Source organism: Phocoena sinus, chromosome 1, assembly GCF_008692025.1.
Source record: "Phocoena sinus isolate mPhoSin1 chromosome 1, mPhoSin1.pri, whole genome shotgun sequence".
NCBI classification, from domain to species: domain Eukaryota; kingdom Metazoa; phylum Chordata; class Mammalia; order Artiodactyla; family Phocoenidae; genus Phocoena; species Phocoena sinus.
The window spans coordinates 26,206,075-26,223,721 of NC_045763.1; the positions used below are offsets into that span (position 1 = coordinate 26,206,075).

The following is a 17,647-nucleotide window of genomic DNA, read 5'->3' on the forward strand; positions in this document are numbered from 1 at the left end:
TGCCTGGAGTTTGGGGGAATGGGAAGAACAATTTAGATCCACGTTAAGAGGTGGAATTCATTCTGAGAGAGGTCCTGGGCACGAGACCCGGTGTGGCGGACGGGAAAAGGGGGTGGGGCTCTCTAAGGCAGAGGCGGGGTAGGGGGCGTGTCTGCCCCCCAAGACCTCAGGGACTGGAGGAGTGGGCGCTGCCCCCTCTCTGAAGAGCTCAGTTAGTTGAGGCGCAGGTGCAGGGAGGGTACATATCGAGGCGCCTAGGATCCGATTTCCGCCCTCGTTGTGACTTGCGGCTCCAAGCCCAGGTAGGGATGGGGGAGGCAGGCGGGTCGAGCTGTCGGGGGTTGTCCCCGGCTTAGGAAAGAGGTGTCTGGGCACTGACTACCCCCACTGTCCACCGTATTCGGGCTACCTGAGTCGAGAGGTTGAGGAGATGGGGACCTCTGCCTTTCTCCCCCGGCGGGGTGCTCCCTCGGGAGGGGGGCCGGAGAGGTGAGGGCGTCCCCTTCCCTCTCCCGGGCAGGGACGGGGGCGGAGCCTAACCCTTTGCTCCACGAACTATCAGGGCTCTAGGGCAGAGGGAGGAACGGGGACGCCCCCAGAGGAGGGGCACCGGGCTAACGCTGCGGGGCGTCTCCCTCGCTGTCCCGCCCCCCGCCCCCCGCCCGCCCCTCAGGCCGCCTCTGCCGCCGCGCGCTGCAGCAGCGCCGCCTTCCCTGCGCAGTCGGTGTCTCCGCGTCGCTGGGTGAGTGGGGGCTGCTCGGCTGGGGCCAGGGGGTGCGAGGAAGGGGCATCCCGGAGGTAGGGGGCCACGTCCAGGGCTCCCCAGCCCCGCCGCTCCTGGGCCTCCCAGGAATATTCCCTCCGGGGACTCAGGGAGCGGGGCTCCCGCCGGGAAACGCCTGGCGCTCTCCAGGGTCCTGACCGCCGAGTGGCCAGCCTGGGGAGTCGCGTTCCGGCCGCCTCCGGACGCCCCCTCCAGGAAGGGCCACGCGCCTGGCTCTCCCCGTGTGCTGAAAGGGTTGAGGCGGGGGCCAGGGCGAGATCTGGGGAGAGGACTGGAGAGGGTCCCCGAGGCGGGTTTCTCAGACCGAGCTTAGGTCCTTCCCATTTTGGGGACGGGGTCTTTGCGGAGACAGCAGAATCTATTACCGCCCTCGTTTCCAGTTCTTCCAACTGGGGGCAGGGGGACGGACTCAGAGGGTGGCAGGGGGGAGGGGGCACTAGAAGATCTCTCCTGCCCAGCGCGTCTCTCTGCCTCCGCCCAGATGACCCAGTTCCTTGGACCTTGAGGAGGGGACTAAGGGACACATTCGGCCACCCCGGCTCCAGGCATTTCCTCAGTGCCCTCCCACACACTTGTTCAGTGGATCCTCAGCCTGGGGCAAAAAAGGTTGATTTAGAAAGGAAGGGAACCAACTTACAGAAACACGCATGTGACACACTGCTGAGGACACACACAGGTCCCCCAAATGGCCACACAGGTACATGCCCCTCACACTGTAATGGGTGCATACCTAGTCACACGCACATATATGCACATGCACAGATATAAATTGAAATACATGGGGAGACAAAGGCAAGGCAGAAGCCAGGGACACACACGCATACATGAGCACATGCACTTACACACGCTCACCCACATGTGCACGAGCACACACAAGGAATAACCTCCCCACTCTGTCTCACGGCTGGGGGGAGATTCACCTACACACATCCCTACATCCCTGTCCAGAACCGCCTGGCTGTCTCCTTTCCAATACCTTCCCCTCAGCCCTCCACAGTCTAACCTCCTGCACTGAGGGGACCTTTCTGAACTAGATGAAAGGTAAGTGTTGGGGGAGGGTTGACTGGCTAGGGGTCTCTCTGGAAGAGGGGGCTGTCATAAGCCTGAGAAGGGCTGCAGCTCCCTCTCCTGGCACCTGGCAGCACCCCTGGGTAAAGAAAGAAAGATGGCAAAGGTGTCTGTGGGTCCCACGTGCAGCTGGCCATGTGAGAGGTGTAGGCATGGGAGCTGGCTTGTGATGGCATGTGTGAGACATGTGGGGTTGTGGGCTGGTGTGTCTCGATGCACAGGGTATGGGAGTTGTGCGTGCATGGTGCTGTGTCAGTACATGTGAGTTGTGGAACAGAGGGAATGTTGTCGTGTGTGGAGGCACGGTGACCCTGGGTGGGTGTGTGCTGGTATGTGAGTGGCATGGGATCCATGTGTGGATTTGGTGAGCTGTGTAGCGTAACATGTGTCAGTATGTATTCATTTGTTTACTGTTGGCATCTGGACACGTGTAAATCTTTTAAATTTATTTAACACTTAGGTAGCACTTATATGTGCAGGCATCTTTCTAAGTGTTTCTTATGTATTAACTAATTTAATCCTCACAACAATAATGAGGTAGGTACTATTACCCCCCACTTTACAGATGAGGCAGAGAGAGTGTAAGGAACTTGCCCAAGGTCACATAGCTGGTAAGAATCAGAGCTGGGATTCAAATCCATGTGATCTGGCTCTGGAGCCCAGGCTAACACCTACCTTATTCTGCCTCTTGTCAAGCACACATGGTGGGAGGGAGAACAGGTCAGTGTTTGGATTGCAGGTGTATTTTGTGTGAGCAGGTGTATGTGAGGCAGTAAGGGGGCAGGGGATAGGAGGGAGGAAGACCAGAGGGCCTTTCTGCACTTCCCTTGGCAACTCTGGGAGTTAGCCCTGTCACTTCATGGCTACGTGACCTGAAGCAGGTCACCTCATTTCCTTGAGCCTACCTTTTCATCTGTAAAATGGGCTAATTCTCAGGCTTCACTTTGTGAGGGTGAAATGGTATACCCTGGGAAGGCTCAGTGGCTGGCACTGAGAAGGGCCTCGGTAAAGGTGAGCCCCCTTCTCTTCCTCTGTCTCCAGGTCTGTTCCCTGGGGAAGTAGAAGGTCTGGGGAAATGGTGTGGAGCTGACACAGTGGCAGGGTGCCTGGGGATACGTAAGCTGTGTGATCTTGGGCCAGCTCCTCTCTCTCACTGGGTCAAAAGAGAGGCTGGAGTGGCCGGTGTCTGGAGTGTTGTCAAGGGGCCATGAGGGCCTGACCACTCCTCTTTGTCCCTTGACCCCCTCGGGGACCCAGGTGGGACTTGGCTCGGTGGCCATGGGCAAGCAGAACAGCAAGCTGCGGCCCGAGATGCTGCAGGACCTGCGGGAGAATACAGAGTTCTCAGAGCTGGAGCTGCAGGAGTGGTACAAGGGCTTCCTCAAGGACTGCCCCACGGGCATCCTCAACGTGGATGAGTTCAAGAAGATCTACGCCAACTTCTTCCCCTACGGTGACGCCTCCAAGTTCGCGGAGCATGTCTTCCGCACCTTTGACACCAACAGCGATGGCACCATCGACTTCCGGGAGTTCATCATCGCACTGAGTGTGACCTCACGTGGCCGCCTGGAGCAAAAGCTCATGTGGGCCTTCAGCATGTACGACCTGGATGGCAACGGCTATATCAGCCGTGAGGAGATGCTGGAGATCGTGCAGGTGGGCCCCTGGGCCCCTCAGAATGGCAGGCACAGGGCCCAGCAGCTTGCACCTGCTAGCCCTCTTTACCCTCTCAACAGCCCTTGTGGGTAGGCAGTGGCAGGTGCTATTCTTACGACCCATTTAAAGAAGTCTTTAATAGGAAGTAATTTCCAATTTAAAGTTGAGAAAACTTCCACATACCCTTTACCCATCTTCACCAATGAACATTTTACCACATTTGCTTTATCATTGTGTGTGTGTGTGTGTGTGTGTGTGTGTAATGTTTTGTTCTGAACATGACCCTCTACCCCTGAATACATCAGGACAGATTTCCTAAGAACAAGGACATTCTCTTACATAACCCGCCCCGGATTATCAAAGTCAGGACATTTAACATAGAAACAATGCTATTATCTAACTTACAGACCATATTGAGTTCTGCCAACTGTCTCAATAGTGTTCTTTATAGCATTTTTTGCTCTGGTCTAGGATCACACATTGCATTTAGTCATCCTATCTCTTTAGGCCACTTTAATCTGTAACAGTTCCTCAGCCTTTCTTTGTCTTTCAAGACTTGACATTTCTGCAGAGTACAGACCAGTTATGTTTCACTGATCCTCATTTACTCATGAGGAAACGGATGCTCAGAGAGGTAAAGACACTTGCCCGACACCACACAGCCTGTGAATGGGCCACCTGGCTCTGTCACCCACATTCCATCTGGATACCCAGCCACCTTCCAACTAATTGATTGAGAGTCCACTAAGAGCCTAGTACTGTGAGATGCTTATACCCATGAGCTCAGTGCATCCTTACAACAACCCCATAAGGCTCAGAGAGGTGAAGTGGCTTGCCCAAGGTCACACAGCATCTAAGTGGAGTCAGGTTCAACTTGGTCAACACTCAGAACTGTCTCTTAAAAGGGGTCTGACTTCCAGTTCTGGAGTTGGCTTCAACTCCTCGGTTGCTCATCTGTAAAACGGGGATGGTGAGGCTGATCTCACAGGGAGACTTAAGGACCTGATAGGAATGTCCTTTCTTAGAACAAATTTAAGCATAGTACGTTGGCTTTATCTCAAAAACCTTCCAGAGTGCCCATCCCCTCAGCAGCATTGAGGTCCATCAGGGATCTGGTCCTATTTTACCTACCAGTTCCTTGTTCACTTTTTTCCTAAGCCTTTGTTTCTTCACCTGTAAAGTGAGGGTGTTAACCCCTTCTTCTTCCAAGGCGATTGTGGGTATAAAGCAGGATAAAGACTCTAGTAGTTGGCCTGGCATATAACTGGCACTCAGTAAACATTAGTGATTGTCAGTTATTATTTTCTCCTCTGCACGTTCTCTGCTCCAGCAAGAATGGCCTTTTCAACATCCTCAGAATGTGCCACTTTGTACAGGCTCTTGCTCCCTTTCCTTCTGCCTCTCTGAATTCTTTCCCTTCTGGTCCCTCAGCTCTGCTGTCTGCTCCCCCTCCCAACTCATCCAGCCACTAGTGGACTCTTGACTTTGGCTTCTGGGTCTGCTCTCTCCAGCTAGAGTAGAATGGGCTGCCTTAGGATGTGGTGCTCTCCCTATGTCTATCACTAGGGAAAAGACTTAATGATTATCAATGACTCCCATGGGCCAGGCCTTAACTCTCTAGTTGATGGACAGTGGGGGATTCTGGGGGTCCTGGTGGAAGGGTTGGGGTGGCCAGGGTGGTGGAAGATCACTCAGGGATTGGGCAGCAGCTGGATACCAACTAATCTGTATGGATGTTCATGTTTACCACTTAAGTGTGGTTGCCTGGTGTATACTGGTAAATGTCAGCCTTGCTGGAAGCTCCAAACCCAGGGCATTGGTCAAGCCAGTACCATTCTTTGGGCATCCTTGGGACCCCTTCCTGGCTGGCCTCTGCTATCTAAGCCCTGGGTTCCTTTACAGCAACCCAGAGGCTCCAAACGACCAGTGCAGACAGAACTCTGCAAACCCTAGTGACCGATTAATTACAAGTCGGCTCCACTGAAACAATGAGTGAGCAGTAATTCCAGACAATTAATTAGGAGGCCCAGGAGAAGGGCTGTCACAGGGGAGCAGTCACTCTCTAAGTCACTTGCTCAGTCCTTCTCAGGATGGAGCCCTGTGCCAGGTGGTGGGCACACTGGAAGGGAAGAGACCTCACCTCAGCCTCTTGGAGCTCCCACTCTGCTGGGAGAGACAATTGTGCAGGCCACACTGACCAGCTCGGTGACAGGGGTGTAATGGTGACATCTGGGAGTCCAGGGGATTGAAGGGCAGGGAAGACCTGAGGCTGTGGTGGTTGAGTAATGGTTATACTATGATTATGTTTACTGACCACTTACTCTAGCCAGCTATACACAGTATCTCATTTAATACTCTAGACAGTCCAAATGAGGGAGATATGATTACCCCCATTTTACAGATGAGGAAACTGAGGTTAAGTACTTGTCCAAGGCTACAGAACAAGTGATTAGTGGAACCAGGCCACCTTACTTCATATACCCTGCTTTGAGGGGTCATTAGCACTCTACAAGCATCTATCCAGTGGCTAAGAGGGAGCAATTTCTAATCTGGTGTCTGCCATCAATTTCCTTTCTGAGCCTCAATTTATTATCTGGAAAATGGGGATCTCAGTATCTGCTTTTCAGGGCTATTGCAAGGGTGAGAATAATGTATGTAAAGGACCTTGCACATAGTGGGTGTCTGTAAATGGTAGTTAGTATTATTGTTCCAGGCAGAGGCTGTAAACACTGGGAGACCTGAAAGGCACAGGGGTATTTGGTTATGGCAGAATCACCTACTAGGGGAGGCCTGATGGTGGAGAGGTCAGCAGGGACCAGAGTGTGAAATGCCTTGAATGCCAAGGGCCAAATGTTTGGACTTGATAACAGAGGGCAGTGGGAGGTGCCAGTGGCTTTTAAACAGGGGAGTCAGATTCCAGGCACTGTGCTAAATTCTGTGGATCTGGGCACTAGCTAGATGTCCATGGTCCTTATCTGTATGCTGGGGCCGAGGAGCAATCCTACAAATGCATAATTACTTCCGGAGAGTTGTCCCCAAAGGAGGCTCTGGGGCAGCATATGGGCCCTGACCCAGCCTGGATCAGAGAAGGTCTCCCTAAGAATGCGCCATGTAAGCTGAGCACCAAGGAGAAGTGGGAGGCAGCAGAAGGAGCGTGGGGCAGCATCCAGAAGGAGCTGGGTGCACGGCAGGCCCGGAGGGAGTCCTGTGTATGTTGGGAATGAGGGGGCGGCCCCTGGGCTGGGGACGTGGCGGTGGAGATCTGTGTTTGTAAAGAGGTCTCAGAGGCAGCGTTGGGGACAGACCCTAGAGAGGCCGTAAGTGACCACTGGGGAGGCCAAAGCCGGATCTGAGGCTAGGGAAGTTTATGGGATGGGAGAAGGAAGGCTTCTTGGAGGAGGTGTCAGTAGCAAAAAGCTGGCAGATTGAGGCGACGGGTCTGGTCCTTGAGCTCCGGGGCGCCGGAACGCAGCCCACAGGCCAAGTCCTTTGTGCTCTGTGTACGCTTAGCGCAAAAACCCTCCTTCGAGTCGCCTCCGAAGCTCCTGCATCTGGCAGCAGCCGTCCTCGGCCCAGCACAGCCGAGGCTGTCCCCGCCCCGGGCAGGTACTCACGTGCGTTTATTTGCATAATATCCCCCGCCCCCTGTAGACCCAGCTGCCTCCGTCCCTCCAGCTCTCAGGGCAGCTCTCCGCCCCCTGCTGGCCACAGTAGCATCGCAGCCCAGTGTCATCCCTTTCGCCCAGCGCCCCCTGTCGGCCATCGAGGGCGGGCCGCCCGGAGCCCCGAAGTTTCTGAGAAGCAGTTCTTTCAACCTGGGACTTAACTGGGAACCTGGGGCGTCCGGCACAAGCTCCTTGGCCGGGCGTTTCAGGCCCTTCTCCATCTGGGCCCCCGATGTCCTCCAACATCTCTTCTGACCCCCTGCATTCAGCCATCCCTAAGTTCTCGGCGTCCACTCAGGGCTGCCCGCTCTGGGGCCTTTGTACATGCAGATCCTTCTGCCTGCAATTCCTTTCCCACCGAGCGCTCCAAGGGAACTTGTTCAGGGCTCTCTCCAATAGCCCCCTCTTCTGGAAACCTTCTCAGTCTCAGAACTTCCCAGTTCCCCCATTCCTCCGTCACCCCCTCTCCGCCTCACCTTGGCGGGAGCGGCGATCGTCAGCGCACCTGGGGGCGTTTTTGGAAAGTTGGGGGTGGAGGGATCAGGCAGGCTCCCCCTCACTTCCTCCCCACCCGCCCCCCAGGCCATTTACAAGATGGTTTCGTCTGTGATGAAGATGCCGGAGGACGAGTCGACCCCGGAAAAGAGGACTGAGAAGATCTTCCGCCAAATGGACACAAACAACGACGGTGAGGAGGCAGGGGCGGGGCGGGGCGGGGCGGGACGGGGCGGGAGCTACTCCCCCTCTCTCTCCCGCGGCTCGGTTCTGCAGCCCCCTCGCTTTGCTGCTGTCTTCTCCTCCGTCACTGTTCCCCTCACCCCGCAGGCAAGCTGTCCTTGGAGGAGTTCATCCGCGGGGCCAAAAGCGACCCGTCCATCGTGCGCCTGCTGCAGTGCGACCCCAGCAGCGCCTCCCAGTTCTGAGCGAGGAGCCAGGTTTCCCCTCCCTGCCTTCACTGGCCCTCTCCCAGCTCTCAGCTTCCTCGCCCTTGTGTCTGTCCAGGCTGGGGGTCAGATTGCCACCCCCAGGGTCTGCACTCTGAGGGGCCTATGGAGAAAGGAACCCTGCAGCGCCCCCCCCCCCCCAAGGCCCAAGCCAGCAAGTCGTTAGCACCCCCCTATCCGGGAAGCAATATCTCCCTTCGGCAATGATAAAGACACAGGCTCTGGCTTGGTCTGCCTCTCAGTCAGCCCTCCCTTACCTAGCTATCAGAACGTCAGCCATTCCCCCTCCCCCACCCCCGCACACACCCAGCCACGAGGCCAGACTTCCCTCCGCCAACCACGGGGCAAGCTTCCCTGCCTCCACCCCAACCCTTGTAGATCTCAGCCTTGGTGGAGATGGGAATCATGCCTGTCTTTTTATTTGGAGCGGAGAGAAGGATTCCAGAGGTTTGGGGGCTTGAGGAGAAACCTTCCTTGAGCCATCCTTCCCTGCAGGAGGGCCTCAACCTTGCCTGTTCCTGCCCTTGTTGGCCCGGAGGCCATGATGCAAAAGGAAAACCTCCTGCTTCCAGCCCCCCAGCTGTGAGTCCCATGAACCCCCGCCTGCGTTTCAGCATTTTGATGAACACAGACCCACGGACCCCTCTGTGTGTCTTGTCTCTCTCAGATACACACACAGGCCCACAGACAGATGGGCAGACACACCTAGAGCGCCACCCACAGTGTCCTGTGTGGGAGAGCAGCACAGGCCCCCGGCCGAGTCCCCTCCCCCGCTGCATGCATCCACGTGGAGCATCTCTGTTCTTTTTAATATCTTCAGAATAAAGTCTCGTTTCAGTGCAGTGGGCTGGGTGGCTGGAGGAGAGGGGTGAAAGACCCACCCGGGTCCTGGAGTGGCATTGAGCCCTCTTGGCTGGCTCCAGGAATCCTGGCCTGATCACAGTGCAGACTTGGCTGGAGGGCCCCAGTGGCCACGGGGCTTGGGTGAGGCAACAGCTGTCAAAGGGTCATCAGCCCAGAGCTAGTGCAGCTCTGCAGGTCGTGGTCCTCCACAGGCTCTGGGCTCTCCCGCATCTGTGGAGATGTCAGAGGCTGCCAGGCCCACTGGGTCTGGGTCTTCTCCTTCAGGACATCCAGAAAGTGGGAGGAGTGGGAGGCTAGGGTGATCTTTGGGTGAAGGGACATCATTACTCTCCACTAAGCAAGAGTCAGGCCATACCCTTGGAGTGCCCCCAATTCCAGCCCAGATACCTCTCCCCCTCCCCAAGACTCATCCTGGGCCTTGGGAGAGCCAAGTGTCAGCTGTATGACTTAGCTGGGAGATTTGAGTTCTCTGAGCCTCCAAGTCTCTCCTTTTGGTCCTGGGGAGAAAACTATTGTCCCAGGTTTCAAGGTGGGAGCCCTTTACGGAGGGGTGGGGACAGATCAGCCTGAGCTCCCCAGCAGGGGCTCCCAGGAAGTATGAAGAGTCAGGACTTGGGGGAATGGCAGGCCTTACCATGTGATGGCTGCTTTTCCCCAACCAGGGCCTCAGTTCCAGCAACTGGTAGGTGACCTGGGCACTGCGGACAGCAAACACACTCTCTGCCATGCAGAACAGTAACGAGATGCCCCAGAGACACAGGCTGGAGCTCTGTAGGGGGACAGGGTGCAGTGATGGCTGCCTGGGGTTGGGGAGTGGAAGGCAGGACTCCAAGAACCCTTCCCACCTCTGATGAGCACCTCGCTGCCCTCCCACCCCATCCCAGGCCTAAGCACTTACGTAAATGCGAGTGGGGTCGAAGGGACAGTCGGGCGCCAGTGCCAGTAGTTCGGGGTCCCCAAAAGTACAGGCGGCCAGCAGTGCCTGGCCCTGGGTGGCAAAGGTCACAGCAATCGAGGCCAAGAGGCCGAGAGCACAGGTCAGAGAGAGAAGGGCACAGGCCACACTCGAGCTAAACACCGTCCAGCGCTGGATGGAGGAGGCCACTGGTCAGTGGACATCAGCCTCGGCCCCATGGGCAGCTCTGGCCCCCATGGGGTCAGCCTCACCCCCTCCAAGCAGGCCAGGCCTTTGGGGGTGGCTGCTGCCCCTATCCGCACAGCCCCATCCCAGGAGGTACCACATACCAGAGGGATGCTGGGGAGGTAGCGTGATAACACGATGACTGCAATGCCTGAGGTGATGACCTGTGGAGGAGGCTCAAGTCAGCTCTGACCCCCTACTGGAGGAGAGTGGGCAGGGGGTCAGGGCCACTCTCCAGCAAAGATTCCACCAACACCAACTCTAGCCCTCCAAACCCACACCCCCTGCTTAGCTTTGGTTTCATTACCTCCATCTGCATGGGGACACTGCCTCTTCATGGTCCAGCCCTGAAGTGACGTTTCTAAAACACAGTCACTCCCTGCCTATAACCTTCCATGACTCCCCACTGCCTAAAGCTGCATTTCTCAAGCAGGGACCTGTGTATCCCAGGGCCACAGAGCCATGTCATAGGATATATATGACATGTTTCCCTGGAGTGGAAAAGATTTTGGAAGAAACTCAGTAACTCAACTGGCAAGGAACTAAAAACAAAATTGTTACTTTAAAATAAACCAGGATACTTGATGGAGTAGAATTCAAAATCCCTAGGAGTATTTTTAACTATCGCAGGCTCTCAGTGACCTGGCCCCTGTCCCATCAGTTTCTCAACTCCACCCTGGGCCAGGCTCTTTCCTCATCGCCCTGGATACGGACACCCACACAGAGCCTGGGCTTGATGCCGCCTACACAGCGCCTTCTCAGGAAGCCCTTTCCTGTTCCTCTTTACCTGCGTGGGTTCTCCCTCCTGCAGGCCCCCCAACCACCCCCAGCCCCAAGAGGCGGGCCCACCTCACTGTTAAGCCCACCAGCTGCCCTCTGGATCTTCTGGGTTCCACTCAGGTGGGCTCCCTCCTTCAGTTCCCTCACTTTACCAGGCACGGGCTGGACCCGCGGGAGGCAGGTGAGATGATAGGGGGCCCAGCAATGTCTGTAATTCACTGTGCAGCCACTAGTTAAGTGCCTCAAACTCTCTGGGCTAAGCCCGCTCAGCAGGAATGAGCTCAGGGAAAGGACACTGGCTTTGGTGTCAGCCACAGATTGTTTCACATCCAGGTTGGCTTCTTTGTATCAGCAAGAGGTTGGGTGAATCCCTGAGTCAGTTTCCCCCTCTGTAAAGTGGGGAAAATCATGGTTCCGTGTTGCAGGGAGTTGTGGGGATTAACTGAGGAAATAAGAGCACAGCTGAAGTGGTCCAGCCCAGAGCCCATCCGTGGTGGACCTCCTAACCCCGAGCTCACTGCCTTGCCTGCCTTCCTCACAAGGTTGGTGAGACGAATAAACAACAATAATAGTAACCCCAAGGGACACTGCACATATCTGTACAGCCTAGCTCTGTCCCACTGACTGAGGCTCTCCTACTTGCCGGGGCCCGTGATCCTTGCTTTAGGGCCAGCAGGCTGTCTGAGCTTCATTTTGCAGGGGAGGGAACAGGCTTAGAGAGAGAAAGAAATCCCTCAGCCAGGAGGTGGCAGGGATGGAACTCAGACACTGATGTGCAGATGTTCCCCAAAGGCTGTAGCCACCTCTTCTGACAGTTGGGAAAGGGCTTTACGAACTTGAGAATACCAGGCCCCTTCATTCATGTATTCATCAAACAGGTACTGACATCCAGCCATAACCATGTCTACCATTTATTGAGCACTTATAGTCCAGGCCTAATGCTAAACTCCTGCCAATTTGTTTTTTTTTTTTTTTTTTTGTGGTACGCGGGCCTCCCACTGTTGTGGCCTCTCCCACTGCGGAGCACAGGCTCCGGACGCGCAGGCTCAGCGGCCATGGCTCACGGGCCCAGCTGCTCCGCGGCATGTGGGATCTTCCCAGACCGGGGCACGAACCCGTGTCCCCTGCATCGGCAGGTGGACTCTCAACCACTGCGCCACCAGGGAGGCCCCCAAATTGGTTTTTTCAGTGTCTCCAGAGCAGACTTTATCCATTCCCACCTCCACACCTTTGCATTTGCCATTCTCCGTACTTGAAAGCCATCCCAGCTTCCTCTCCTACCAGCTGGCCCCAGCAGGCTTCATACCCAGGTTATGGTAATTGCAGCCTATCTTTGAACTCCTATTCATCCATCAATACCCACCTCTGGGGCCTCCACCTCTGTGAACCCTCCCAAGCTGAGCTGATGCTCCTTCCTTCTGGCCAACAGTGCCTTGACTATTTCCCTATTGTAATGATAATCCAAGCTCACAGTAGTGAGTCAACCATGTGCTAGGCACCGTGCCCAGCACTTTATGTGGATGATTTCATTCAGTACTCATCAGGATCTTCTCAGATGGACACTGTTACCGTCCCCATTTTATAGATGAGGAAGCTGAGGCAAAGAGAGGTTGGGTGACTGGTGCCGTTGGTAAGTGGCGGAACAGGGGTTAGTACTTGGGGCTCTCTGCCTGCCCACCCCAGGCTGTGGGTGGGGACTCATCGAAGACCCTTCCAGCCCCCTCCAGCCCCCTCCTGCCAGCCACCCTCCCAGCCTGGCCATACCACAATGGCAGAAGTGACAGAGAGGATGTTGACCACAGAGTACTGCAGAGCCACAGCATCGTTGGGGGCTGCCACATAGCGCAGCACCGTGCCATGGAGGAGAGCAGCTGCGATGAAGCTCACGTGGCCCAGCACCACCAGCACCAGCCCCGTCTTCATCAGCACCTTCCGGAAGTCACCCACACTCAGGCCACCTGTGAGGGACAGCCATGTCAGGGCCATGGGTAGGGCTTATCCTGCTGGGCAGAGGAGAAAACTGAGGCCCCTGCAGGAGTGATGGACATTGGGTTCTAAATCTATTTCTGGATAACTCAAGGCCAGTAACTTGCCTTCTCTGTGCCTCAGTTTCCTCATCAGGAAAAGGGGTTCACAGTGCTTTCATGAGAGTCCTTGGATCTCTAAGGTTGGAAAAGCATACAGGTGGTACTTAATAAAGGGTAGTAGCCCTTGTTAGTGTTCAAGGTCATGCGTGGCAGTTAGGATTTGAACCCAGGTCTCTAGCTCTAGACCCATGATCCTTCCACTAAGCTTTGCATCCACTGATTTTTTTCATCCATACATTTGTTGCATCGATGTTCACTGAGTGCCTGCTCCATGCCAGGCCCTGAGGTACCACAGAGAGCTTGATGGGCACTGCCCAGGCCCCAAGGAGCCCCTAGTTCACTGGGCAGGGATCAGGTTCTATTTAGGATTCAGTTTGGTGTAAAGGGCCTGGCACACAGTAGATACTCAACTCACAATTGCTGAACTGACTCCAGCAAAATACTCAAACTTCTGAGTCCTCATTTCCCCATCTGTAAAATGGGAAGAATAACCCTTGTTTCCCAGTGGGGAAGGAGGGTCCCATGAGGACATGGATGGGAAAGTGGGGCATACCCGGGGGGTGCTGGGAAAAGTGAGCTCTTGGTGCAGGGCCACTAGGCAGGGACACGGCAAGGTGCGGGAGGCTGAGGTCAAAAGAACATCAGGGACTCATACGCAAATCCTCTCCGAGTGTCCAAGTGGCTACTCGGCCCCTATCTGCACACCCCCAGGATCAGGAGCCCTCCTTCCAGCTGTTCCAGATCTGCTCTTTGGAATGTCCCCTTTGGGTCCTGGCTCTGCACCATGCTGGCCCCTTAGGCCCACCCACCAGCCCCCTCACTCTAGCCAGCTCTGTGAGACTGGAAGACTGGCCTGGCGCCTAGAACTAAACAGCCCCCCCTTCTTCCTTTAGCTGCTCCTTGTGGGACCTGTGAGTCCCTTCCTAGACCTCAGTGTCCCCATCTGTGGCAGCAAGGATTGGGTCATATTTCATATATGGGAGTTCTGCAGCCAGAGAGAAAGAGAGAGAGAAAGGAAGGAATCCCTAGACTGGATGTCCCTGGGGGCGCTGCGCCCAGAGGAAGCCCCCGGGAACAGAGAGGGCTGGGGCTACTCAGTCACACAGACCCTCTGTGCGACTTTGCACCAGCCTCTCTCCTTTTTGGGCCCCGGCTTCCCCATATGTAAAATGGGAAGGGGTTGGTCTAGCCGGTCTCTGAGATCCTCGGAGCCTTCAGGAGCCTCTGGAGCTGTACCAGATGGAGGAGAAGCAGAGGGCAGACAATGGGCTGGACAGGCACCGTGGGACTGGATGGCATCATGAAGATTAACAGCTGGCCAAACAGGAAGGGGCATGGCAGCTTTGTCCCACGGGCCTGACCCACTTCACCCCATCCACCCACCTACCTGGCCACCCAGACACCACTCGGCTCAGGGCTGGGCTCATGAACAACAGCCTCCCAGGACCAAGACTTTGGTCAAACTGGAGGTACAGTGGCAGCGTGGGGCTGTGCCTGGAGCACTGGACAGAGTCTCAGGGCAGTCCCTGGCTCAGGATGGTTCTAGGCCGTGGTGCTCCCTCGCCACTTTACAGATGAGAAAACCGAGGCTCACAAGTTCTCTTGGCTAGACGGTAGGGACTCCCCAGGTCTGTCTGATGCCCAAGAGCAGCATCATTGCGTCCAGGGAGTGAGAGGAGGGGACACATCAGTCCCACTCCTCTGTCTGGATCATGTTTGCCAGTGGCCCTTCTCATCTGGCCCGGTTTGGGGGAGCGGAGGGTATGGGAGCCGGAGCCCTTTGGGAGGCTGAGGAAGCCGAGGGCAGGCAGCCTCTGGTTCGGAATGCCCTCCCTGTGCTCTCCCTTCTGCGGGCTGTGGAGGTTGGCTGCTCTCCTCCCACCTGGGGGTCCCTCCTCCGCAAGAAAGGAGAGTGGGGGGCAGTGGGGGCGGGCGAGAGGCCGTGGTGCTACCCCACATCGGAAGATACCAGAAGCCCTCCTCTCGCCAGCTCAGTGCTGAGGAAACAGGCCCAGAGCAGAAAGTGACCTACAGAGAAGGCGGCCTGGACCCCGGGGTTCCGGGCGCCCACGACAGTGCTCCGCCCCTGCCAGAGGATCTGGGGCGGGTTCAGGCCTCCCGGGCCGTCCCCCCGCGGCTCACCCAGGCGCAGACACATCTCGGCTCCCGAGCGGACGCTCCGCGGCGTCTTCAGCGGGGCTGCAGACGCTGCGGGCGGCCGGTCGGCCCCACTCCCATACTGGTCCGCAGCCGCCGAGCGCCCAGCAGAGCCCGCGCCGCGCCCACTTCCCGCCTCGAGCCCGGAGCGCCCGGCCGGCCTCCCTTCCCGTCACCCCCTGGGCGGCCCGGCCCCGGGAGGGCCCCGGCGGCTCGTTTGCATCCCGGGCCGGTCCGACCGGCTGGGCAGCCCTTCCTGGCCCGCCCGGCTGAGTCACAGCGCTGGCCTCACCCACCCGCCTCGATGCCGGCCGGCACCCGGCCAGCAACCCCCCCGCAGCCCCCCCCCGCTCCAGTGGTGCCCATTTTACAGATAGAAACTGAGGCCTAGAGGAGCTGCTATTTTCCGGGCTAGGGAGTGAGACGGGGGCCTGATACGTGGTTGTCACGACCTGGTGGGCAGCTGGACAGGAAAGCCCCGGGGTGAGGGCTGGGAATCCACTTCTTTCTAGAGAATGGGGAAGTGCAGCAGTGGGTGGTGAAAGAGCACTACCTAGGGAGCCAGGCTCTGTCCTTGACCTGCGCCGTGACCTCAGATTTCCTCCCTGCAGTGGCCTGAGGGTCTTCGGCCACACGCTGAGCAAGGTGCTTTACTTGTGGGGGTGGGGATGGGGGGAGTGTCTCTGTTCCCTTCTCAGAAAATCAGGGATAATAATTCCTGTCCCCTAAAGTCATGGTGAGATACAAAAATGAGGTAAGAAAATGCTTCAAAAACCCTCTAGAGTATCTTTGCAAAGTGCAGACTTAGCAGGAGCACGTAACAAGAGCTTTACTATTCCTGGCTATTGGTTACTGTGCCCCTTTAATGTGCCAGAATGACCCTTTGTTTCATCCTCAACATGTAGAAATGGACTCACACAAGAGTGTCCAGCGGAAGAGGTGGAGTACAGGTCTCAGTGCCCTTTCTCTAATGTGGCCGTGCTGTGGCTGCCAGCCTGGGCTCTTGGCCCTCAGGCAGGACTCTGGGAGGCACTTCCATGATATCTGGGCAGCATCAATTCACAGTCTGCACCCCCTACCCCACTGGTCAGTGGCCTTGAGGGTAGGGGCTGGCTTGATGCATCTAACACCAGCTGTCCACTGAATGCGTGTGCCTTGTGTGTGGGGCACACAACTTACTGATGACCAAGTCCACCTCCCAAGGGCTGCCCTGGAGAGCACGTGTGGTCACTGCAAAGCCAATGTCAAATCTCATGCATGTGCTTGCATGTGGCTTCTCCATCAGTGTCAGGCTGTCCCCTTGACACTGACCCCAACTAGGGCAGTCTGGAATTAGGCTGGGGACCCAGACCTTTTAAATGTCTTTGCTTTCAGATGAATAAATGAGGGTTCTTTCTTTCTATCTTTAGAACAATACTGAGAGTTAAAGATTATTACCCCATTTTACAGATGAGAAAATGGAGGCCCAGAAAGGTAAAGGGGCTTTTCAAAGAGCACACAGCATGTATCATTGGTAGAGCTGAGACTTGAATCCAGATCTGTTTAACTGTGAAGGCTGCTCCTGAGTGTGGTGGGCGACAGGGGAGCCATAGTCTTCAGGGAGTGGGCCTACCTCTGGGGCCTCTGAGGAGGGAACGGCCCACCTGTTTCTCTTCTGACACAGTTTCCCGGCCATGGCCCAGCCTAAGCGCCCTGAAGTTATTGCCATTTCTCTTTGCTTATTGCCAAGTGACCAAAGTCCATTCGTCTGAGTTGTCCGGTGTCCCTTGCCTGCGCCTCACCCTTCTGCACACTGGCTAGGGTTCTGGAAAGAACCCCAGGCTACAGCACTAGCTCCTTGTGCTCTACCAACTCACTGTGACACCCTGGCAGCTCACAGCCCTTCCCCAGACCTCAGTTTCCCCATCTGTCAAATGGAGATAGTGATCGCCTTCCCAGATTTCTGAGCCATAAAAAGACTTGAGAGATGTGAGAGTTGGTTGAAACCTAGACAGAGAAATACAAATAGAAATTCTCTCTCTTCCTGGAACACTTAACAACCAGGTGTGGTCCAGTACACTTAAATTGGACTCTGGGTCTTCCCAGGGCATGGCCTCCCCGCCGGGCTGCTCAGCTGGGAAGGAGGTTCAGGCTTCCAGTCCTTGTGCAAGTCCTCTTCACCTGAGAAAGGCTTTTTCCTCCCTATTAGAATACTTCCTCCCTCTAAGTAGAACAATCACACACAGACTCTACCATATTCAATTTTGTGTCTTTCCATACACATACATAAAACGAAAGGCCAAGTGATCATGCTGAGAGGAGGAGGTGGTGGAAGGGGACTTAGGCATATTTACAATGACAAATTCTACATGGTGTGAACGGGGAGTTTGTTATTCTTTGTATATTTTCTATCTTTTACATTTCTTTCTTAAGTATAGAGAAGAAATCAGAACTACTCATAATCCTCCCTATCCCCACGGATAATCAGCATTCACATTTTGGAGGGTTTTTTCCTACGTGCG

General features: G+C 55.8%; 2 protein-coding genes across 7 annotated transcripts; one reads left to right on the forward strand and one right to left on the reverse strand.

Annotated features, from left to right (window-relative positions):
• The first annotated feature begins 723 nt into the window (after positions 1-723).
• On the forward strand, positions 724-8,375 carry HPCA (hippocalcin). 2 transcript variants are annotated; one of them, XM_032647962.1, is made up of 4 exons: positions 724-742; positions 3,110-3,508; positions 7,756-7,861; positions 7,999-8,375. In XM_032647962.1, the coding sequence occupies exons 2-4, from the start codon at positions 3,131-3,133 to the stop codon at positions 8,094-8,096; spliced, it is 582 nt and encodes a 193-aa protein (XP_032503853.1). In that variant the 5' UTR covers positions 724-742; positions 3,110-3,130; the 3' UTR covers positions 8,097-8,375. The 2 variants fall into 2 exon arrangements, with proteins under 2 accessions (XP_032503853.1, XP_032503860.1); XM_032647969.1 differs by lacking the exon at positions 724-742 and having other exon boundaries at positions 3,131-3,290; positions 7,754-7,861; positions 7,999-8,326.
• Positions 8,376-8,508: 133 nt separating this feature from the next.
• TMEM54 (transmembrane protein 54) lies at positions 8,509-15,393 on the reverse strand. 5 transcript variants are annotated; one of them, XM_032614849.1, is made up of 7 exons: positions 15,132-15,393; positions 12,996-13,064; positions 12,667-12,860; positions 10,227-10,286; positions 9,880-10,068; positions 9,616-9,679; positions 8,509-9,284 (listed from the first exon to the last, which is right to left on the reverse strand). In XM_032614849.1, the coding sequence occupies exons 2-7, from the start codon at positions 13,018-13,020 to the stop codon at positions 9,139-9,141; spliced, it is 678 nt and encodes a 225-aa protein (XP_032470740.1). In that variant the 5' UTR covers positions 13,021-13,064; positions 15,132-15,393; the 3' UTR covers positions 8,509-9,138. The 5 variants fall into 5 exon arrangements, with proteins under 5 accessions (XP_032470740.1, XP_032470721.1, XP_032470734.1 ...); XM_032614830.1 differs by having other exon boundaries at positions 9,616-9,750; positions 15,132-15,388; XM_032614843.1 differs by having other exon boundaries at positions 8,509-9,191; positions 9,616-9,750; positions 15,132-15,380.
• Between the last annotated feature and the right edge of the window lie 2,254 nt (positions 15,394-17,647).

Excerpts from the sequence above, each read along its gene's own strand:
- HPCA (XM_032647962.1), top strand. The coding sequence starts at position 3,131 with ATGGGCAAGCAGAACAGCAAGCTGCGGCCCGAGATGCTGCAGGACCTG. Across the intron at positions 3,509-7,755 it reads AGATGCTGGAGATCGTGCAG|GCCATTTACAAGATGGTTTC; the intron begins GTGGGCCCCTGG and ends CCCGCCCCCCAG. Across the intron at positions 7,862-7,998 it reads AATGGACACAAACAACGACG|GCAAGCTGTCCTTGGAGGAG; the intron begins GTGAGGAGGCAG and ends CTCACCCCGCAG.
- TMEM54 (XM_032614830.1), bottom strand. The coding sequence starts at position 13,020 with ATGAGGAAACTGAGGCACAGAGAAG. Across the intron at positions 12,861-12,995 it reads GAAACTGAGGCACAGAGAAG|GTGGCCTGAGTGTGGGTGAC; the intron begins GCAAGTTACTGG and ends TGTCCCTCACAG. Across the intron at positions 10,287-12,666 it reads CTGTCACTTCTGCCATTGTG|GTCATCACCTCAGGCATTGC; the intron begins GTATGGCCAGGC and ends CCTCCTCCACAG.